A 23,913-nucleotide genomic window follows, 5' to 3' on the forward strand; every position below is an offset into this window, starting at 1 on the left:
AAACCATATACAATTAGAAGTTATAAGGCATGGGTTTTAGTCCAACCATGTACATCATGTATGGTTCACCTTTTTAGACACCCATCAAGATGCTCCCGTCCTATGAACTCATCATCTTTTCAAACACTTGGGTTCTCAGTAGAGTTGCGAGATAAAACACTTCACCGGAGAATGTTGAACTTGTTGAGGAAATTACACAAATTCCAAACAACGCTTCATAAACTTCTTCTAAAAGAATCGAAAATCCCTCAATAGTACTATTTAGAAGTTCTTATTTATTGCTTTAGCATCTATATTTTGAGAGTAATATTCGCGAAATTACTTATCTTCGGATTGAATGTTTATTATAGTGAACTTAACTTTTTTTTTTCAAGTTTTTCATTTAAAAGATTATAGTCTATGCTCATTTTCAAACATGCACATTGATTCTTTATAAAAAAAATGAGAAATTCAAACAAACAAATAAATAAAACCCTTATTACTGATTAAGATAATTAAATAGACATGTTGAGAAGTTTGAGCATATATGGTTGGCTGTTATTTAGTTGAAATATGTGAAGCTGCCTTAAGGCTCCAAAGGGAATGTTCAAAACCATAGAATACATTAGCAGTGTTTAATCCAAGGAGTGTGGCACAAGTAAAGAGAATTTGGTTTGCAATTATTAATGATTGCTTGCTTGAAATCCTAGCTCATAGCAGCAAAGATGGGTTGTCACCAAGCTCCTCCTTGGAATACAGAAAGTGCATGGTGTGTTTTTGATCAACTTTTCTTCATGATTGTCATGTAAATGTAAACTATCAATCTTCCTTTTAATTATTTGTACAAATCAATTTTTGAGATGTAAATATACCACAGAAGAGGTAAATATTTTTATACAAATAATACAAAAAAAATTAGAGGGTTTAAAAACGTTTTCCTTTTCCCTCATTTTATTTATTTTTGAAGTTTTAATCTATTTTTTTAAATAATTTCAAATTATTATTATTTTATATTTAATCAGGGTTAAATTGAAAAACAATTACAAAAATTGATAATTAAAATTGTAATCATGCCAAATAAAAAATGCCACTTTACAGTCGAGTGACAAAAAAATATTTAAACATAAAATTGTCAAATTGTAACTTTTTTTATTTAAGTGACAAAAACAAAAACATACCTATAATTTAGTGACTAATGATTAGAGGTGATAATAGGTCGGGCCAGGTCAAGTTCGGGCCGGGCCCAGAAAAATTTCGACCCTCGTCTTAGGCCCGGGCCCGGCCTGGCCCGGCCTATTTTTTTAATAAACACCAAAATTTTATTTTAAAAATAAAAAAATTAAAAAAATATATTTTAAAAATATTTTAAAATTAAAAAATAAATAATAAATAATTATTATATATTCGGGCCGGCCCAGGCCCGGGCCAAAAAAGTGGTGCCCGAGGCCCGGCCCGTTTTCTAAACGGGCCTCGTTTTTTGCCCAAACCCATATTTCAGGCCTATATTTTTACCCGAACCCTCCCATATTTCGAGCGGGCCGTCGGGGCGGGCCGGGCATGATCACCTCTACTAATGATGCAATTTATCCTATTTAAACTTATCCAAAAGCGATTCCAGCATCACTTCAATTAAAATTAGGGCAAACTACCCATTCCTAATTTTTCGGGTACTTTCATTTTAGTCAACCAAAAAGAAATCCTAGCAATTTCATTACTGTCATTAGAGAAGCTTTCATTTTAGTCACCCAAGTGTTAAATCTCTAACAACAGTTGACTGTGTACACCAAATCATGTCTACATCATGTTTACACTTCCATTTTGGTCACCCAAAAAATATCATTTTCTTAAAGTATTGATTTGGGTAAAAAAACATTAAGGATTAAAATGAAAAAGGGGTGAAAAATAAAATAATGCATTAAAATTGTTAAATTGTACTTATTTATCCCGTTGCCAAAAATTCTAAATTTCTTTTTTTTCCCAAACTTGGGATTTAAATTTTAAAAAATAAGATAATTTGTTCCAAATTTTTTATCTCTTGATAGTGTGAACTAATTTGTTACTATAATATTGAAATTAATCAATTTAATATCCTTCTAAAATTTAAATTTAGAATTTATGTTTCTAAATTATCATTAATAAAATCAACTCAAACAACTATCTTTAATAATTGTCTAGAAACTCAATTATTATTATTATTATATGATATTCAATCTTTCATGCTAAGCTAAAAGTAAATAAAAAGAAATCATTGCAATTAATTTAGAATTCTAGAAATGGGATAAACATGTACGATTTAACATTTTTAATGCATTATTTTAGTTTTTTATTATTTTCCACTTTAATTCTTAATTTTTTTTACTCAAATCAATATTTTTTAGGGTAAGCAAAATGAAAACGACCTAGAAGTTGGGTAACCGAAATGAAAGTATAAATATGATGTGGATATGATCTGGTGTGTATAGTTAATTGTCATTAGAAATTTAATACCAAATCTTTGTTTTCCAAGATCTCTCTTTCCAAATGCTAGGTGTAGTAGCCCGTATTCAGTGGTTTTGAGACCACAATACTAATGAGTGAGTATATAAACATTATTTATTTAATATTGAAGAGGTCATTAGAGTGTCGTATTAAAGTTTGGTTCAGTAATTTTGATGTTTGAATAGTTAATTGAGGTACAACAACTAAATTGTAAAAATTACAAAAGTTAATCGCTATTAGTTTATATGGGCTAAATAAGTATAAAAGTATGAATGAATGGTTTTAAATGGCAATTTTTCCATAGTTTTTATAGTGGACGATTTATAGTCATTTTTATAATGAATTTTTTGTTTAGTTTAATAAAAGTTAAAATAAAGTAAATAAAAACTTAAAACATAAAATAAAACCTCATCTTCTTCATTCTTGTTTCTCTCCCACTGAAAACACCATTTTTGGTAGCCAAGGAAGTTCAACCAAGCTTAGTCCTTGCATTTAAGTGAATTAGAAGCATGATTTTCATAAATTTTATGTTTTGAGACCGTTGTAGCTTAATCTAGCTACCCCAATGACTATTTTGTAATAATGTCAAAGTTTTGAAAAGCTACCATTGTTATTTTTAAAGCTTTTTGGATGTTAATGGTTGGGATTGAAGCTTTGTTATGAAGTGGGACTATTTTTTAATTGAAATTGGTTAGTTTTTATTTTAGGGATAAAAATGATAATATGTTGAAATTGGCATGAAATTTTTATAAATTTAGATGCTTGAGATCTGTAAAGGGATGATTATGAATTATGTTTTAAAATTTTGGGCTTAACTGTGAAACATATGCTTATTTTGATTTTAAGGACTAAATTGAATAAAAAACAAAACTTTAGAAAATTGTAAAAAATGAATAAAAGATGCCATATACATTAAATGAGATGGTTTAAAGTATTTTGATAACTAGAATTAAATTACTGTATAGATCAAGAACCAGTATATAATCATGGAAAAAGAAAAATTACATATTAGTCCTTAACACTCCTGTTGTTGTTGTTTTCCCTTGGTAAGTTCATATGGTATAGTTCTATGTATTCTTGTAATATTTATGTTTGGATTGTATAATTGGAATGTTTGAATGTAAGCTTAAATGTTGTAATTGATACAAATGTGAGAAAAAGGACATAATTGAAAATTGACATACTATTACATGTGTTGAGCCCGGATGAACATGAGATATACAATTGACATGCTAATAGGATTATTTGTGCGTTGTACAATTTTATATGAGATGAGATGATGATAAATGATATGTATATATATCCACTGAATGTATCGGAATCCAGCATTTGTTGTGGATTACCGAGTTATTTTCACAGTGATTTAGGCATGTTTCTAGGGAGGATGTGTAGCCTACGGGCTTGACACTTGGTGCTCAGGCGTGTTTTTGGAGGGATGTTTAGCCTAGAGGCTTGGCACTCAGTGCCTAAGCATGTTCATGGATGGTTTAGCTTGTTTGAGCAATCAGACGTGTTTTGGGTGGATAACTGTGTATCTGTATCTATTCAAAATGGTTCAATGGGCTAAATCAATAAGGTTAATAGTGAATGGTAAATGTGTTATCATATGATAAGGTATACTTTAATGATATATGTATGTTTATATACAATGGCTTGATAATATACCTTCACTTGAGATTGAATTACATCAAATGGAATGTTTATTCATTATATATACAATGAACTCACCTGATGATTTAAATTATGGTAACAGGAAAAATCATTTAGTTAAATATGTTATGTTGTAATTGTGGGATTTAAGGTAAGTTTTATTATTTTTAACCTATGAACTTACTAAGCTCAATTGAAGCTTACTTTGTTTCATTTTCTGTTTCTTGTAGTTATCATTTTGCGAAACTTGGCGATCAGATTAATTTGAAGATCACACCAACCACTTTTTGGTATATCTTGAAAACGCTTTATTTCGGTTATGTGGCATGTAATAGGAGTTGAATTGTATATAAATGTTTTGTAAAAGTAAAGTGTGTTTTGTGTTGTACATGATATGTGGGCTTGTTGGCAAATTAATGTGTTTGATCATGACATGAATTAGTAGCCTTGAATGTGATTATTGAATTTGGTATGTGATGGCATCATATAGGTACTTGGTAAGTTAGATTAAGTTTCATATAGAAATTATTGGAAATATGTGATTTTGTTGATGGCTATTGTATAACATTTTGATGATTGCTTTGGATGTTATAAATATAATATAAGTTTATGCTTGTTGTCAAATGATAGGTTAATAGGTTGGCATTATGGCCAACCTTGATATGATAGAAATTGGTACTTGGATTGCATATTAGGCACATGTATGGCTAAGTTCTAGTTTGGTAGTAAATGGGGTTGAATTTTGGTATTGACTTATTGTAATGACCCAAAATTCACGGGCATCGAAAAAGTATATTATCGGACCTCCGTCTTAGTAAACTGAGTCCGTAAATAATTATTATGAGTAATTGTGAGTTTAGTAGTATGTTTAAATAGGCTTTAATTAAGTGAAGTTAGCTCAACTTAGAGAAAATAGTAAAAATGACTAAATTGAATTAGGGGTAAAAGTTTAATTATAGGTTAAAATAAAATAAAGGGGATTAAATAGGAAATTATGCCTAATTCATTAGGTGAGGCGGCAAATGGGAAGATTATTTATTTATTTATTATGTATTATATATATATAAATATTATTATGGTTTTATATTAAAATAGTGACAAATGTATGGTAGTGATAATAAACATGTGTAAAATACATGAAAAATATACTTGTAATATATTTGTATATTTTCTTAAATAATAAGCAAAAGATATTTATTAGTTATTATTATATTATAAAATAAAATAAATAAAGACAAGTGTAAGGTGATGATAAAATACAAGTGTGTTAATTAAAATATCTACATTTGTAATATATGTATTAAATTTACTTATTATTTAAGTAATAGATATTTGTTATAATTATATATTATATTATTGTTAAATTAATAAACAAATATAATACAAAGAAAGTAAAAAGGACTAAAAGGACAATTAAACCAAAAGCATAAGTTGAGATTTTTAAGTTTAATAAATATATTATATTATTAAATAATAAAGATATTTATTATGTTTTATTATATATTATATTATTATATTATATATAAAGTAAAGTAAAGAAAGAAAACAGAGGAAATAGAAACAGAATAGGGGACGAAACAGAAACCAAAGAAAAAGAGAAAAGAAAGGAAGTTTAGGTTTTCAAGGTTCAATTCCAAATTGGTAAGTTAAATTAAGTTTTTTTCTTGTAATTTTTAAGTTTTTATGAATCTAGAACAAAATATTATTAAGTATATGCTGAAAATTTTGGAAGTTATTAGGTTTTTAGACATTAATTTTGCTAGGTAAAAGTGTGAATTAGAAATTGAATTAATAAAATTTCTAATTAGAATTGGGAGATGTATTAAATTGTAAAATAAGTTATAAATTTTATATAATAAGGACCAAAATTGCAAGAATTTTGAAATTAGGAATTTATGATAAAAATTAGATCGTTAAGTTTAAGTTTAGTTGAAATTGAGTAGAAATGACGTATGAATTGAGATAGAAAAATAAATGAACCTATTTAGGGATTAAATTGAAATTGGGATGAAAGTAAAATAGAAATTCAGTTATTAGATGAAAAATTTATATTGTATTAATGATTATGGAAATTATCTTAATTTTTCGTAGCTAATATCGCACCCAAGGCATCTACGAAGAAAGGAAACGAAAAAGTGGACGAGGAGTAGACACGAAAAGTACGATTTGTATTACTATAATTCAAATTATTTATTATTAAATGCTATATTTAAATTTATATGTATGGTAAGTGAAATATAAGGTAAGTATTATTATTAAGTTGAAAGAAATTCAATTGAATGAAGAATATGTGTGTGGAATTGAAATGAATATTGACTTGAAAATGAAAAAGTGAATTTTGAATTGAATTGTGGTTGAAAGTGAAAAAGTGAAATTGGAGACCCTATTAACTAATCGGGCTGAGTCAAATATAGTTGGCATGCCATAGGATTGGAAGAGTTCAGGGATACTTCAACCTCGAGTCGATGAGACATTGGGTGTCACTATATTTCTTCGGATAGATTCGATGAGGTACTGGGTACCAACTTTCTTCGGCTTTGCCGATGAGACACTGAGTGTCAACTATAGCTTCGAACTATCCGATGAGGCACTGGTGCCATACTGGAGTGTTTGGTTAGATCCTTGTATCCGTCAAAGTCTGAGCTTTGTAAATAGGGTAAATAATGAAATGATAAACCGAATGAGTTGATCAATAAAGCTACTGAAATGAGAAGAAAAAGTTAAATTGTGAATTGAAATGTGATATGAGATTGAAGAATGAACCTAAGGTTCATGATGTGTCCAAGTTCAAATTGTGGATATATGATATTAATTGATGAATTGTTATTGTTGAAATATGAAATATGAAATATGAAATTTGAATTTGAATTTATATGTATGACTTTTGCATTACATACTTATTATTGTTATAATTTGAATTATGGTAATACCACTGAGTATAAAATACTTAGCGTACGGTTGTTTCCGTGCGCAGGTTGGTAGAAGTCAAGAGTCCCGGTCCAGCATCCGAACGATCCCGACTCCAGCATAAAGATTTTGGTGGTGTTTTCTTCCTTTAAATGAAAGTGGCATGTACATAGGGATTATAATGGTTATTTTGGTATGTTATATAATTTTGTTGTAAAGAAAGATATTTGGTGTTTTGATGATTAAATTAGTAAAATGGTAGAAATTGTTTATGGCATTGGTATTGAATTGGAATGGCTTGAATAGTTTATGAACTAATTAGAAATGATAATGGGGTTTTCATTAATTAAGTTGTTAAGTCAATATGTCAAGTATGATTTAAGTATATTTGAGTATATAAATGCATTGGTTGAAATACTGGAATTGGTTTGGTTGCGATTTGAAATTTGCAAGGAAGGTTCAATATTTATAAAAAGGTTATATTGAATTTAAAAAAAATGAATGAAGCCAGTTAATATAAATTTATATAAATTTATGATTCTTTTATATATGTTTGTTATTTATCTAAGAATTATTTGTAAATTGTCCGAGATGTCCGATAATGCCTCGTAACCTTGTTCCGGTGACAGTTTGGGGTTTGGGGGCGTTACACTTATGTTTGTGATGGTGCCTTATGACATATTTTGGCATGCTTTGGTGCATTTTCAACAAATTCAAGGATTGGTTAAGTGCATATTTATTGTGTATGTGAGAATTTGGTTTTGTAACTTGAATTATAAGGTACCTTTTGGCACATACAGGCTAATGCATGACTGTGTGTCACTCATGGGCATGTGACACAACCGTGTGCTCTGTTTTGATTCAGAAGTTTTAGGCCAACACAATTATAGAAAGATACACGGGCTAGCCACATGCTCGTGTGGTACTGTTCATTTGGTCATTAAATTTTTGTACATGGTTCAGAAACACAGCTGTGTGACTTTAAGTTGAAAATTTTGCATCTAGGTCCACATTGCTTCAGTTTGTTACACAGCTTGGTGACACGACTGTGTGACTCTAGGTTTACACTATTACAATTAGTTACAAGGCTTGGTGACGTGGTTGTGTGACTCAGGCACACACGGTTACAGTCTATCATATGACTTGGACACACGACTGTGTGATCCTTAATTTCTGATAAAGTCCTACTATTTGTTAAGTTTTCAATTAAGATCCTATTTGATTCCAGATTAATTTGAGAGCTTTCGTAAGCTTGATTAAAGCTCGAAATTGTATGAAAAGCATGTTTTTTTTGAATGGTTGAGATATGATGAATGAATTGTTGAATTTTTTAATTAAGTTCACATGTTCTTGTTCTGTTTATTCTATAGCATTCTGTAATCCGATTTCGGCAACGAAGATGGGTGAAGGGTGTTACATTAGAGTTTCATCTAGCTTCTTATTGATAGAGTTGAACTTCTTAACAAGGATTGAGTTGATGCAAGAACTTTTAAGGTAGGCTCCAATCTTGTAGTCTTATCCCCTAAGAGAGAATATTCAAGCGTTATCTATCTTTCAGTTTTTTATTCTAAAATTTGAGGAATGACTTTTCATCAGTTAGACTAGCATTAATCTTGTATATATGCTTCCATTTATCCAACATAGTCTTATAGGTCTCCATAAAATTCTATTGAAATCAATGTCTAAACCATTGACATCTTTTGAGTCAGTTACATATGAAGAACTAACTTGAATGGTAAATGCCACATATTTTCTAAGATGCTCATCTTCCTCTTTCTCCATCACTACAAGTAACACATAAAGGCTTCTTATTCTTTTTCAAGGTATTAACCCACTTAACTTGAATGTGATCAAAACATCAAACTTAAAAATGATACCGATACAAAAATAATGTATCGATACTTTGACAAAGGTATCGATACTTTTATGCCTAGTATCAATACATTCATTTTAATTTAAATTATTTTGAAACACCGAAGGCCTAAATAGTATTGTTACCTTTATGGGGTATCGATACCTATTCTGAAATTTTTGAAAACATTGCAATTTGGTCTTTTTTAATGCTCGGGTTTATAAAAGAGCTTTCATAAGCTTAATTAAGGCTCGAGTTTAATTGTGTAAAGCTCGAGTTTAATTATGTATCATAATATCTAGGTGCTTATGACATGATTGAATATTGGAATGATTTATTTATGACATACTTGATTTGAAATTTTAAGAATGTTGCAAGAAGGTCCCTATTCGATCTTGGGTTGACTTCAAAGCATTCGTATGCTCGTATAAGACCTGAGAAAGAATGTTCATGATATTCAATATTGTATTGTTGTTGATTGCAAGAATGTTGATGTGAAATGATGATTTTATTGTGAATTTGTTAGTAGTTGCTCTAGCAACGACTGTAGCATCTCGTAACTCGGACCTGACGATTGGATTGGGCGAGGGGTGTTACATTATCCAATTTCCAACTACGCCTCAAGTTACAAAAGGAAGGAAATTTTTTTTTCTTCCTTCCATGATATTCACCAATAGATATTTATTACAATGAATAACATCAACAGTTGATTTAGCAAAGAATCTTATCACAAGAATGTAGGTAAGCTATCCCCACAAAATTAGTATGGACAGTTACAAATGGATGGTTGAATAACAAAGCTAAATCCCTTTAATGGATGTCAACCCTTTTCTTTCTCCATTAAATTAGCACATCGCATTATCCTTTTTGTGTTGTTTTCTATAAGATATAAAGTTAATCCCAAGGTTACCTCATTAGCCATTCTTCACTTTTTTACAATTGTTTGGCCGTGTCAGCTTTGCATGCTGTCGCGGCCAATTTGGTGTAATAAACCTCTCTCTTTGTTTCATTTTTGTTTCAGGCAAAAGAAAAGAGAGAAGTTTATTATTTTGTTTTTTGTTTTGCTTTTAAGGTATTCTTTTTCCATCTTTTAGGATTTAGATAAGAAATTTTTTGGTGTTTTTTTATAGTAATTATCCAAAAAAAAATGATGAAATACAACGGATTAGAGGCAACAACAAAGGTCGTCACACGTTCACTGTCCTCACCGTTATGTGACTCGAAAACAGAACAGTTGCAACGAATGCGATTAAAGCCACCGCCATTGATGATTGACAAGAAATTTCTATACAAGCAATTGTCCATGTTCGAGACCTCTAGGTTCGTGTTTCGTATCATGTTTTAGCTTTCTTCTTTATTTTTGTACCGTGTAATCGTGTCATGTCTGAGACTTTACATTTAGGGACATTGCTTGGGAAAGAAGGCGACGACAGATTCTTCGTCAAGAGAGAAAAAAAGAAGGGATTATCGTGAGTGAAAATGGGTTGACAGATGAAGATTTGTATGAACTTAAAGGGTGCATAGAACTAGGGTTCGGATTCAATGAAGAAGCAGCTCAAAAGCTATGCAACACATTGCCAGCTCTAGACCTTTATTTTGCTGTAAACCGACAGCTTCCACCACTTCCATCCCCTCAAAGCCAAAGTTGTTCACCATCACCTCCCTCAGTTGGTTACATATCACCATGTGTTGAAAGCCCTAGAAGTGAGCTAGATTGGAAAATTTACATCTCAGGTAATGTTCATTTCAATGCCAAAAACAATGATGTAAATCCATATTTGCAATATTGGTTATAAGGGATTATATATTTTGGTTTAGCAGGAGATAATCCTCAGCAAGTGAAGACTAAGCTAAGGCATTGGGCACAAGCTGTGGCATGTTCTTTGATGCAGTCATGTTGAAGTGTACATGCATGGTTTGGTATAGAGGCAAAGGATCAAAGGGAAAAGAAATTTTAGAGTAAGGAGAAAAAAGATAGTAAGAGAGGGTCTAAGGTTCCCATTTTCTTATTATTATACATCCAATTTTGGCTGAGATCCAATTTTGTTTTGTTTGAGATCACTTAGAGGGATTCAATTTAAATAAACAAATTCCATAAAACTTACCTTAAAAATATTAATGTTTGAAATTTTTATTAATATAATATATATTTCACATATTATTAATAAAATTATTCTTATAATTCCATACTTTTGACATTATTTGTTATTAATTATTATTTTTTAAATCTAGGCTTCCAATCATAGCTTTTTATTCTCAAAAGTCAAAATGAGACTAATTATCAAATGTTAAAAGAATTTAAATTGTAAATACAACATTTAACCTCGTACACTTATAAATATATAGGTTTAAATTTTAGATTTAATCTCTATCATTTCAATTTTGAGAGCTTTCCTATAAGGTAAATATATTTTTTTTTCTAAGGCGACAAATTTGAAGGGGGTAGGCAGGGCCTTGACCCCCTCAAATAGAAATTTATTTATTTTTGTGAAAAGACAAAAAAAAAATTGAAAAGATTACAATAAAATGGAACTAGATCCTTGTCCGGAAAACTTCAAACACTTGAAGACCTTCTATCCTCTCTTGAACTCATTTTGTGATTCCATCAACTTCTCCATTATCCTCTCCAGGGATATGTCGAATGCCCCAATGTCTTGTTTTGGATAAATTTTGGTAAACTCTCCTGATCGAGTTGAGTCTATATCATTACAAGCCTGATTTTGATTTGTTAGAACTGTCTCAATGCTATCAGTTTGAATCATCATGCTGTTGTAGAAAAATTGCTATTTAAGTCTTCTATAAAATGATAAAGTAAAAATTAATTTATGGTAAAATTACACTTTGACCTCAAAAATGAAGAAACTTATATTTAATCGCTTAAAAAATGATGAATAATAAATTAATACATTATGTTTAATCCCTTTAAAAATTTATTATTCAATTTTGGCCCCTCCTAATTTTCTTTTTGGGTTTGCCCCTACTTTTTCTCTCTTTTTTGACATTATAAGAAATGGTTAAATTTCAAATTTGGTCCCTTTACATTTTCTCGAGTTATATAAAAATGGTCAAATTTTATTTTTGGTCCTTCTATATTTTATATTTTAAAAATAAATTTTAAATTCTAATTTTTCTAAATTTTAATAATTATTAGTTTTTTCATTTTAAAATATATTTTTATAGTTTTAAATATTTTTAATATTTTTTGACTCGTCAACGTTGATTCAACGTGCCACATCATCAAACAACTTGCCATGTCATCAATGACACAACACGTTTTGATTGGCTGACTTCTTTTTAAACTCGTTAGCTATTAGGTACCAAAACGGGTAACAACGTAAAGTTCATGTACCAAAATAACGTAAAGTTCATGTACCAAAATGAGACAAAAAAAGTTTAAGTACCAAAGTGAGAAAATAGATATAGTTTAAGGGCTAAATCATGAATAAAACTAAACTTAAAGTATAAATATAATATATTTTGATAAATAGACACTATTAACCTGATACATCTATAAATTCTATATAATAACGGTCAAATTTTAATTTTAGTCCCTATATTATGTTTAAATTTAAAATTTAATCTCTTTATATAATATTTTGACGCTTAGCTATAAGACACATGTCCCTTTCTCTCTCTTTTTTCTTTGACATTATAAAAAGGGGTTAAATTTTAAATTTAATCTCTCTATTTTTTTTTGAATTATATAATAATGGTCAAATTTCAATTATAATTCTTATATTATGTTTAAATTTGAGTTTTGATCTCTATATTTTAATTATCGAAGGCCTTCCTATAAGACACATCGGTTTCTTTTTATTTGACATTATAAGAAGTGGTCAATTTTCAAATTTGATCCTTCTACTTTTTTAAATAATATAAAAATGATTAAATTTTAATTTTGTTCCTTATACTACGTTCAAATTTGAGATTTAATCTTTATATTTTAATTTTTAAGGCCCTTCAATAAGACTTCTGTCCTTTCCTTTTTTTTTGACATTATAAAAGGTTGAATTTCAATTTTGATCCCTCTATTTTTTTCAAGTTATATAACAATGATCAAAATTCAATTTTGATCTCTATACTACATTTAAATTTAAGATTTAAACTTATATTTTAATTTTTGACAAACTCTTTATAAAAGAAAGTTCCTATGACCTTCCTATAAGATAAACGTCCCTTTTTCTTTTTTCCTTTTTACATTATAAGAAATAGTTAAATTTAAAATTTCATCCCTCTATTTTTTGAGTTATATAATGATGGTTAAATTTCAATTTTGATCCCTATATTATGTTTAAATTTGAGATTTAATTTCTATATTTTAATTTTTCAGGGCCTAGACACATGTCCTTTTCCTTTTTTTTTTGACATTATAAATAGTTGAAATTCAAATGTGATCCCTCTATTTTTTTCGAGTTATACAATAATAGTCAAATGTTAAGTTTAATCCTATACTACGTTCAAATTTGAGATTTAATTTTTATATTTTAATTTTTGAAGACCTTATGGCATTCCTATAAGGCACGTGCCCCCCTTTTTTTCTTTTACATGATAAGAAATCATTAAATTTCAACTTTCATCCTCTATGTTTTTGAGTTATAATGGTCAAATTTTAATTTTGGTTCTTAAACTATGTTTAAATATGCAATTTAATCTTTATATTTCAAATTGACATAATTCGAACCTCAACTTTTATAATGTCATTAGTTTAAATACTTTATTTTGATTATACTAACGTGAATTTTAAAAATTGTTAACATCGTTAAATTTTTTGTTAAATTTAAGTTTGTTACAATACCTTTTTTTTAGGACAATTCTACCTAGCGAGTTTTTTCTTTTTAAAGTTCTTGAAAATAAAAATGGACTAAATTTCAAATATACAAAATTTTAACTTTCAAAATTTTAATTAATAATTTAGACAAAAATAATTAACCCACTACTTAGAGGGTGGGAATGGAGATTAGTATATAATTAAACGCGGGTAATACCTATATTAAGAAATTCTTAAATAGGTCCAAAAAAAAAACGAAAAAGAAAATAAAGCTGTTTAGGGTTTTACGAAGGCAATAGTAAGTAACCATGGCTCCAGATGCTTCAGCTGCCCTTGCAGGTTCATACTTTCTTCAACTACGTATATTTTTAATACTGTTTTTCATTGTTGTTTATTTGGCTTTCTCATCTTCTATGTTTAAGTTGGAAAATTGACTTAAAAAATTGTATACTTTAATGGGGATTCTATATTTCTGTCTGTGTAATATTGATGCAAGTTTTCTAATTCTTCGGTTATATGTAGTTTAGCTGAACAAACATTTTATTTTTATTTTTTAAAATTGTACTCTGACTATCAAAATTCAATGCTTGAAGATTTAAATTTTGGGAACTTGTTGATATCTTGATTGCAGTGAGGCAGAAAGTTCAAACCTTTTTGAACGCTGCTTGTACAGGGAACCTTGATCTTCTCAAGAGTAAGACAGCTCATGTTATGTTTTAATTTTACTATTCCGAGAGCTAAATATTATTTTGAAATGCTTTTGTTTTGTTTTGTTTTTTTTTTCTTTTTTCGAACTTTTTGATGTTTCAAGTAGAGATTGCCTCTCAACTTGATGAGGGGAAGGGACTGGCTAAAACGGTGGCAGATATTAAGGATGCGAACAAACGAGGGGCAATTCATTTTGCAGCAAGAGAGGGCAAGACTGAGGTGTGTAAATACTTGTTGGAAGAATTGAAGCTTGATGTGAACACAAAAGATGAAGATGGTATGCATTTGAGTTTTTCGTCTTACATAGTCGAAATTTTCTTAATACTCTGTTCTTTTTATGTGCTAAAAGATTCTTTATGTTATATTCTTGAATTAATTGAAAATGCAGGTGACACTCCTCTCCTTCATGCTGCCCGGCAAGGTCATACTCTCACTGCAAAATACCTTCTAGAGCATGGTGCCGATCCTGCTATACCCAGCAACTTAGATGCCACTGCTTTACATCATGCAGCCGGAATTGGTGCGTGCTCTTTAGCTTGTTTGTTCCTTTTCTAAGGATGGGGCTATTATTCCGATGTGATAGTGCAGTAATCAGAGTTCAGTATGATATTACTATGATCCATTGCTCATTGTTACGTAGTTTACTATAAAACAATTGATCTAGTTGCTACTGTACATGGTCGTTTGAACTCCCTTCATTATATTCTTTTCTTAAAAAATTATTCTTACCTCCAATTTACTACTTCTTGCCTGCAGGGGATGTTGAATTGCTGAAGTATATACTGGACAAAGGCGTCAAGGTTGATTCACAAAGTGATGCTGGTACCCCTTTAGTTTGGGCTGCTGGTCATGGTCAACGTGAAGCTGTGAAAGTATTATTAGATTATCATGCTAATGTATGTTCTCTTTTCATATTGTATATGAAAATAAAATAATTCTAGAGACTAGAAATTTTTTGTGTTTTCTTTAGGGACTCCTTTTTAAAAGTTTCATTGATGTATATTCGTCTTTTACTGCTTATGATGATTACTTTTGCAGCCAAATGCTGAAAACGAGGATAATATCACTCCATTGTTGTCATCAGTGGCAGCAGGTTCACTTGCATGCACGGATTTGTTGATTCAGGTTTGTCCTCTTTAATCTTCTTAGTGCTCCACTATGTCTGACTTTTTGCCGCTTGCTATAAAATGCTCGCTAATGAAAATTTTAGAAGAGAAATTACTAAATCTTTCGTTTTGTTTTTAGTAGCTTTGCTTGACAGGTGACTTCTAGTTAGGAAGCTTGTTAACTCTATAAAAAATTCCAAAAATTCCTCATTTTTCATTTATTATCTTTGTTTCTTGTCCCTGCTAGTTGGATGGATTGCTACTCATTTTAATTTGATTTTAGAACATTTATTATATATATATTTTTCAATTATACCATTTCATTGTTGTCACTGAGTCTTGCATTTTATCATATGCAGGCAGGTGCTAAAGTGAATATTACAGCTGGTGGAGCAACTCCGTTGCATATTGCAGCTGATCATGGAAGCCCTGAACTAATAAACAGCTTACTGAAAGCTGGAGCTGATCCTAATGCCACTGATGAGGTGAGTTTAGTAATACATTCATTTTTCCAAAATAATAAACTTTTGAGCTTTAAAGGTTTTTCTAGTGATCTGTATGCTGTTACCTATTAGATGGTGAAATACCAAAACTGTTACCTAAAGGGATGATTCTTTTGTCTTCTTCAATGCCCTTGTGCTAATTTAAGTGTGCATCCGGGACTTTGAAGTTACGAAGCCTGGCAGCCTTGGAAGGCGGTGCCAGTTGCTTCTATTGATACATTTTGTGCCATATGATGGGTTTCACTTGTGTCGGAGATATATCTGCCTTCTGCATGGTCTTACATTACTCTTGAGCTGTGATCTAATCCATAAAGAAGTATAGTTGATAATTGATGTTTGCTATTTTTAACGGGACCTTGAGCAGGAGTTCGATAGAGAAAAGAAAAGGATTAGTCAAAGAAACTAAAGTATAACTCCTCAAAATGGCCAAAAAGAAAGTATAACTCAAAATTATTTATTTGTTGAGTTAATCCGGCATTTGTTTCTTTGTTCTTCACATCACAGGATGGCCTGAAGCCCGTCCTGGTTGCAGCTGCCAGAGGTCATCGTGGAGCAGTTGAGATACTATTTCCTTTGACGTCAAGAATTGATACCATTCCAGAGTGGACTGTTGAAGGAATTCTCAAATATATGCAGTCTGAAACTGACAAACAATTGGTACTAGTTTTTACTGTGAATCAAATTTGAGCATAATGCTTGATGTCTTATTTTGCTATGAATGCAAATGTTAACAAATATTGTTATCTTTATTTATTTTGAGGTGAATTTTGCAGGAGCAAATGAAAAAACTGACGGAAGCCAAGTCAACAAGGGACACTGCATTGCCGGCAAATGATCTCCCTGAGGTGTCTCCTTTAATCTATTTTGTGATTTTTGCTTGTTGATTCTGTCCCCTTTAATCTAAAGAAATGTGATTCACATGGTTTTTTCTTTGAGGTTAACTGCTGCTTGTAATTTTCATAGAGTTTGAATTAAAGAAAGAGAACATATATTCTCCTCGTTATATGTCTTGAGTTATTTATCTAGGTGACACCCGAAACGAAGAAGAAAGCTGCAGAAGCCAAATCAAGAGGAGACGAGGCTTTCAAAAGAAAAGATTTTCATATGGCTGTAGATGCATATACACAAGTAAGATATTAATCTCATTCGTGAAATTGCGTTAAAGTAGTCATCCTTTTCTAATACAAGGTCGAAATCACCTGTTCCTAGACCCAAATTTCATTTTTGGAACATTTAACCATATCTTTTCCATCAAATCGTGGCAAATCCTGGAAACCGTACTTCTTGGCACTTGATTTCTTAACCTTGCACATCACATGAAGGCAAATGTGTTTGTGGCATTTGGTGAATTGAGTTTCTTTCTGCATTTAAATTCGTTAACTAGTTTTAAGAACACGATCTTGAGAATTTAATCTCATCTGCTGATTAACTTAACAGGCAATTGATTTAGATCCAACGGATGCTGCACTGCATTCAAATAGAAGCCTTTGCTGGATTCGTCTCGGACAAGCTGAGCATGCTTTAGCAGATGCAAGGGCTTGCAGAGCATTAAGACCAGACTGGCCAAAAGCTTGCTATAGAGAAGGTGCTGCATTGCGTTTGTTGCAGGCACGTTACAATCTTTTTACCACAGTTGTCGAAGTTTCATACTGGTTTTATTATTTTTGATATCAGACCATTTTTAGCCGCTCCTTTTATTGCAGAAATATGATGAAGCAGCTAATGCCTTTTACGAGGGTGTGCAGCTTGACCCCGAAAATAAAGAGCTCGTAAATGCTTTTAGGTCAGTAATTTCAGTCTTCATCTTCTCTGCTTAGGTCGTCGTTTTATGGTGCCTGCAAACTCAATATGCCTATTGTTAACTGAAAAATTAGTATTCTTTCCAAGCAACATCTTGATATTTGATTCCGTGGTTTTAATTTGCAAATTTTGCAGGGAAGCTGTTGAAGCGGGGAGGAAGTTTCATGGTAACGATCAAGAAAAATCTAGTTAGTTTTCTGAGCTGATACACCAAAGGTTTGAGAAGATATGATGGGTAACAAACCGTGCGGATTTTGAAGTTGGGAAGGGAATGTTTATTTGTAGCATGCTTTATCTGCGAAACAACACAACTGAAAGTTAATGAGCATGAGAATGTAAGATTAGCAGAACAAATTGGTGTTGGTATTCACCATGAGAATTGCATGCTTAACATCAAGAAGACACTTCAAATTATCAAAGTAAAAAAATTGAAACCTACCCTCAGCAGTAATTATGTTTTCCACCTCTTTTGTGGAGGGTTGTAAAAAATGGGTTTTAATGTTAGAATCAGATTAATCGACTCTCTAACTAGTAAATTTTTATCATTTAGCCATTTACCACTCAATTTAGTTGAAGCCTACAAATAAAATCTATCAAAACTCCAAATCTGCAAAGATCCCAGTGCTTGTCTTCACTGGAATCTTAACTTTTTATTGATTGAATCAAGAACTAGTAATCTAACTGTTTAATGAAGTAATATTTTTATGTCAAAGAGTTGGAATAATCATGATTTAGATCTCTAATTAAGGCACTTTCACCAATTATCATGTATTACATTTATTAGAAATTTAAATTGCGATTGCAGATACCTTGTAGATTGCATCATATTTAGTAAATTTAGCAACTTGCAAGCAACAAGTGCTGCTAAGTTTTATTCGAGAATGGATTTATTTAGTAGTGATACAAAGCATTTATTTGGTTGAAACTCATTTTAATTACTAGAAAGTGGGTTTAGTCACCACAGTTTACAAATTCATAGTTGACAGTGAGGTGACCTTGAGCATTCCCAATCCCATTTGTGTCAAGTTGGTTAAATACATTAACATCCAAATCCAGCCCTCCATTGCTACATTGATCCACGATTCTCACCGTTGCCTGAGTTCCAGTGGCGGTGTTGGTCACCCTTAAGCATCGGCCACAAGCAGCTTGACCTTGAGGACCAGCAGGACCACAAAAAGCAGTCCATCCATATTTTTGACGCCATGCTAAGGGCTTACTGGCATCCCATGTGGCGCAGAAAGCACTTGCAGCAGTCAAGTCCCAGTTTATGTTCTGCGGATTGTAAAGATGATAAGTAGCTCTCACATTGGAAGCACTTTGGGCTGCCGCCGATACCACCACGCAAGCTAACACCACTATGCAAACTCTCAATTTCTCCATTTTTTTTTGGTTGCCTCTACATGTTTCCCAAGGCTCCTCAATTTATAGGGAATTTATTCCCTCAATTGTTCATGAGATTTCCCAGTGTCGTGTGATGACCGAAAGCTTATAAAATTCCAAGTCCGTAGTGAAAATGAAAATCTCCACTTAATTTTCTTCGGTACACTAATACAGATTCTAGATGATGACTCAACTATTGTGTCTTTCTTTGATTTAATTCATCGTGCTGTTCCGCATTTAACGGATGTCTTCTTTGAAATTTCAATGGCTGCAAATACTATATTTGTAATGAAATTCATTGTATTTATATAATCACCTATGTAGGTGAACATATCATACACAAAATTTGAAATTATATATTTTTAAATGGTATACCATCAGACTTTAAAAATCATTGGATGTAATGGTAAGACATTGCATTTGTAAAGAAAAATACATGTACGAATTTTAGAGACGATACTGTTAAAAAAATAGTCATGAGCTTTAAACATGAATCATAAAATAGACATATAAAACATCAAATAAAATTCAGATTCTAAGATTTTTTTTCTTTTATTATATTTGCAAAGGCTAATGAACATTAAAAAGAAAAAAGGAAAAGAAAAATCAATTTAAATAAAATAAACTATTTGGTCAATACGTTTTATTCATTTATTGATCAAAAAATTAGTCATTGCTTTTTAATCCATATTATATAAGTATTTTATATTTTATTTATATTTTTTAAAGAGAAAAAGTTAATTATATATATGATTTATTTTATATTAAATGGTTCATTTGATGTTTTCAAAAAATAAATTAATTTGATTAATTACTATTATTAACGATAAATAAATTACTTACCCCACTATTGATAGCAAAGTAGGATGCTTTTGGTGATGCGAAGAATCGTAGTGATCTTCCACGCAAACTACTACTTTCAGTAATCTTAAGACTTGTCTTCGGATGAATTTTCTATCAATACGACGTTTCAAATTAGATTTAGGTGATTTACGATAACTTATAAAATATTCCTCAATTATTAGTATTTTTTTATTTAATTATAAAAAGTTATAAAATGATCACTTAATTATTCAATTCTGTCTTTTTTAGTCACTATCTAACTAACAGTAGAAGATTTTAAAATTGGCATAATAACAATTTTATCCCTCAACATTTATACATTGGTAATATTTACACATCATGTAATTTGATTATTTATACATTGATATTATTTACCAAGATAATAATTTTCATATTTTCTCATTAATTTAAAATTAACTCTCAATGTTACAAAGAAAAGTAAATGTGCAAAAAAAAGAGACCAAATTACACAATGTATAAATCTTCATGGTTAATTTTTTTAGAATTAAGACTGAATCGACATAATTTATAAATGTTGAAGGTTAAAAAGGATATTATGTCAATTTTAGAAGCTGTCACCGTTAACCAACCGATGAAAAAAATTATAATTAAATAGTTGGATAACTATTTTATAATTTTCCATAATTAGGTGACTATAATATAGTTTACCCATTAAATTATGACTTGAGCACAATACGATGAATATATGTATATAAAAAGTTTACATTATTATGCAAATCATAAGAAATTATGGAACAACATAAAAATCGTAGGAGCATTTTGATTATTACGATATATATTATATAGATCATAAGAAATTATATAATTCACTTTGCACAATTTATATAATAAAATTTATAATAGAGTGGTGTTTTTTTTCTTTGTAATGACTTGTAATCTGCCAAGTAGGTAAAATCCTATCCTAAGTTTAAGATTAGAACCTTAGCTTAGAATTTTTCGTAAACCATTGTTAGCTGATGCCAAAGAATTCAAAATGACGCTATAATTACTAGATATCAAAGATAGATTATGAAAATTTAAAATATGTTATGAGTCTTAATTTTATTGGTATGGGTATTGTTGTTAATGTAGGAACACGTAGGTTTAAATGCGTTGAAGCGCATTATCCTCTTAATTATGGGTTGGGAGGGGTTATGAATAGTTTTAAACATTGTGTTAGAAAAGAACAAATATGATCTAAAGCTATAATGAGATTGTAAAAAAAGAAGGAAGTTATATTCAGGGATTGAATAAGGCACGAGACTGCTCTTTTGGTCTGCCAATGGTGACTTTAGGCTCAGGCCCTCCACCGAAGTTAACGACTTCCGAAACTATCGAGCCAATGTAAGTTGCCAATTTGTCTACGCAATACATTTTCTCTGAGATACCATCAGCTTCCTTCACCAGCTGGGTGTAGGCTGGCCGTTACCAGAACATCCTAAGCATGAGTTCTCCCTCGCAACCGTTTCAATCATCGTTAACTACAGCATGATTCCGCACATGAGTTCCCCAGTCAATTACATCTAGTTTACTGATACCTAAAACCAGGCCCCTGCTAGTAATGTGTAGACTGCTAGATGTGAATAGATTTTCATGGACTTAGAAACTCACAAGCTAGTAATGTCGCACCTTCCATGTCTCAAAAACTAGAACGACATTCTTAACACACTTTCAACTCCTTTCAAGCACCTTTGCAACATAACAAAAGATCTTGACAAAACCCAAAAACAATTGGAACAAGTCCTTCAAAATCAAAGAGATCAACAGAAGAACACAACCAAGCATACGACACCAGATGAAAGTTTCACTTCATCCACTAGAAAAAAATGTGAAGCAACCACACTACCAGCCAAATTCCACCTATCTTGCTGAGCAGGTGGTCACACTTAAACAGGAATTAAAGAGTTTAAAACAATCCTATAGAGATAAGTTTTGAATGGCTTGGTATTGAACATGATCCTTTTTCATTAGTGATGCATCATGTGCTAGTGCTTGCAAAGATGAGGTTATCTCTAGAAATTTATAATAGATCTAAACCATTTCAGATATTTTTACAATCTCTGCAACGTACCCGATCCAATTCAGTGTTGTTTTCCTATATTATCTACGTCAATAGCACCGTCACCAAGATGTGTTATTCTTTAGCTAAACAACATAGTAGTAGCAAGTATCAATTGTTGCTGTTCAACAGCAGCTCCCCATGGCTGGTTGTTATAATCATTATCAGCAGTTTCAAGTTTCAACCAAATTATCAAGAGAGCAATTGTAAACAACGTATAGAAATGTTTGCTCTATTGAGTCTGGACTGTTAACACTCACCCACCTCAACCATTAGTAACAATCGGTGCACAAGTTGGATCCGTCACGGACAGCCTGAGCATGCTTTAACTGATGCAAAGGCTTGCAGAGCATTAAGACCAGACTGTCCGAAAGCTTGCTATAGAGAAGGTGCTGCGTTGCGTTCGTTGCAGGCATGTTACAATCTTTTAACCGTAGTTGTCGAAGTTTCATACTGGTTTGGTTATTTTCGTCACTCTTCATCTTCTCTAAAGCAAAGTGTTGGTATCAAATATGGCGGAATACTTGGGAAATTTAGCAGCTTGGATGCAGGATTTATTTAGTAGTGATATTTTTTTTCTTTCTAGCAAAGCATTTTAATAATGAGCCAAATGCTGAAACTCATTTAAGTGGTTTAGTGACCACATTTTACAAAGTCATATCTGACAGTGAGGTGACCTCGAGCATTGCCATTCCTATTTTTGTCAAGTTTATTAAACACATTGACATCTAAATCTAGGCCTCCATTGCTGCATTTATCCACGATTCTCACGGTTGCCTGAGTTCCCGAGCCACTGTTGGTCACCTACACAACAAAACAAGAAACCAACTACTGAAATCAAAATTTCTTATTAAATAACTAGAGTTGAACCACAAAATGGCTTACCCTTGAGCACCTGCTGCAAGCAGCTTGATCTTGAGGACTGACTGCACCACAAAAGGCAGTCCAACCATATCTGCGACGCCATGCCAAGGGCCTATTGGCATCCCATGTGGCGCAATAAGCACTTGCAGCATTCAAGTCCCAGCTTATTTTCTGTGGATTATAATAATGATAAGTAGCTGTCACGTTGGAAGCACTTTGGGCTGCGGCCGATACCACCACACAAGCTATCACAACTATGCATACCCTCAATTTCTCCCTTTTTTTTTCGTTGCCTCGAAATGTTTGGACGGGTTCCTCATATTTATAGGGAATTTATTCCCTCAATTGGTCATGAGATTTCCCATTGTCGTGACATGACCGATGTTGAGAATTAATTCAAAGTAGTGGGTTATTTAGTTAACCAAGTATCTCGGTAGAATCTTTGTTAGTTCTAGATTTTCAGTTTAATTAATGAATAAGTTGTTAGCTATTTTTGTGTTAAGGTAGTTTCTTTGTAAGCATATAAATATAGGCATTTATGCTTTGTTTTATTAATTCAGTGTTCATCAATAATAGAATAACTTTTATGCATATTGTAATTGTCTCTTTCACATTTCATTCTTTAACAAATTTGGCATCGGAGCAAGGTTTGATCTTTTAGGCAATTGAGTGAAAGTTAGGTTTGGGTCCACTAGGTATTTGAGAGAAACACCTTTTTGAGTTTTTGGGAAACACGAGAGAAGAGAGTGTGTGTTCTTGGAATGGCATCAACTAGTTTTTCTTCCTCTCAACCATTCATACCCATTATCAATGGTGAGAAATATGAGTGGTGGAGCATCAATGTGAAGGTGTTGCTCAGATCACAAGAGATATGGGACTTGGTCGAGTACAGGTTTGCTGACATACTTGGACTTGATGAAGAAGAAGAAAAGAGATTGAAAGAAACCAAGAAAAATGATGCTAAGGCATTATTCATTATCTAGCAAGCGGTTCATGACTCTATTTTCTCACGAATT

General features: G+C 31.4%; 4 protein-coding genes across 9 annotated transcripts; 2 read left to right on the forward strand and 2 right to left on the reverse strand.

The window, feature by feature from the left end:
* The first annotated feature begins 9,783 nt into the window (after nt 1-9,783).
* On the forward strand, nt 9,784-10,979 carry LOC107920490 (uncharacterized). 3 transcript variants are annotated; one of them, XM_016850229.2, is made up of 3 exons: nt 9,784-10,186; nt 10,269-10,600; nt 10,688-10,979. In XM_016850229.2, exons 1-3 carry the CDS (start codon nt 10,014-10,016, stop codon nt 10,765-10,767), a joined length of 585 nt encoding a protein of 194 aa, XP_016705718.1. In that variant the 5' UTR covers nt 9,784-10,013; the 3' UTR covers nt 10,768-10,979. The 3 variants fall into 3 exon arrangements, with proteins under 3 accessions (XP_016705718.1, XP_016705719.1, XP_016705720.1); XM_016850230.2 differs by having other exon boundaries at nt 9,793-10,186; nt 10,287-10,600; XM_016850231.2 differs by having other exon boundaries at nt 9,793-10,186; nt 10,290-10,600.
* Nucleotides 10,980-13,844: 2,865 nt separating this feature from the next.
* Nucleotides 13,845-18,189, forward strand: LOC107920489 (ankyrin-1). Of its 4 annotated transcripts, none has more exons than XM_041109251.1 (13): nt 13,845-13,973; nt 14,266-14,328; nt 14,446-14,619; nt 14,731-14,862; nt 15,099-15,238; nt 15,381-15,467; nt 15,808-15,933; nt 16,456-16,608; nt 16,725-16,796; nt 16,978-17,079; nt 17,389-17,559; nt 17,637-17,734; nt 17,887-18,189. In XM_041109251.1, exons 1-13 carry the CDS (start codon nt 13,943-13,945, stop codon nt 17,942-17,944), a joined length of 1,407 nt encoding a protein of 468 aa, XP_040965185.1. In that variant the 5' UTR covers nt 13,845-13,942; the 3' UTR covers nt 17,945-18,189. The 4 variants fall into 4 exon arrangements, with proteins under 4 accessions (XP_040965185.1, XP_016705716.1, XP_040965186.1 ...); XM_016850227.2 differs by having other exon boundaries at nt 17,655-17,734; XM_041109252.1 differs by having other exon boundaries at nt 13,862-13,973; nt 14,449-14,619.
* Nucleotides 18,190-18,578: 389 nt separating this feature from the next.
* LOC107920491 (pathogenesis-related protein PR-4A) lies at nt 18,579-19,208 on the reverse strand. Its single transcript, XM_016850232.2, has one exon. The coding sequence runs from the start codon at nt 19,129-19,131 to the stop codon at nt 18,703-18,705; it is 429 nt and encodes a 142-aa protein (XP_016705721.1). The 5' UTR covers nt 19,132-19,208; the 3' UTR covers nt 18,579-18,702.
* Nucleotides 19,209-21,081: 1,873 nt separating this feature from the next.
* On the reverse strand, nt 21,082-23,221 carry LOC107919240 (pathogenesis-related protein PR-4; the record flags this gene model as incomplete). Its single annotated transcript, XM_016848740.2, has 2 exons — nt 21,082-22,837; nt 22,919-23,221. Coding segments are annotated over 2 exons (474 nt in total), but the record flags the coding sequence as incomplete, so codon positions are not given.
* Nucleotides 23,222-23,913: the final 692 nt, after the last annotated feature.

This window comes from Gossypium hirsutum, chromosome D13 (assembly GCF_007990345.1).
Source record: "Gossypium hirsutum isolate 1008001.06 chromosome D13, Gossypium_hirsutum_v2.1, whole genome shotgun sequence".
Classification (NCBI taxonomy): domain Eukaryota; kingdom Viridiplantae; phylum Streptophyta; class Magnoliopsida; order Malvales; family Malvaceae; genus Gossypium; species Gossypium hirsutum.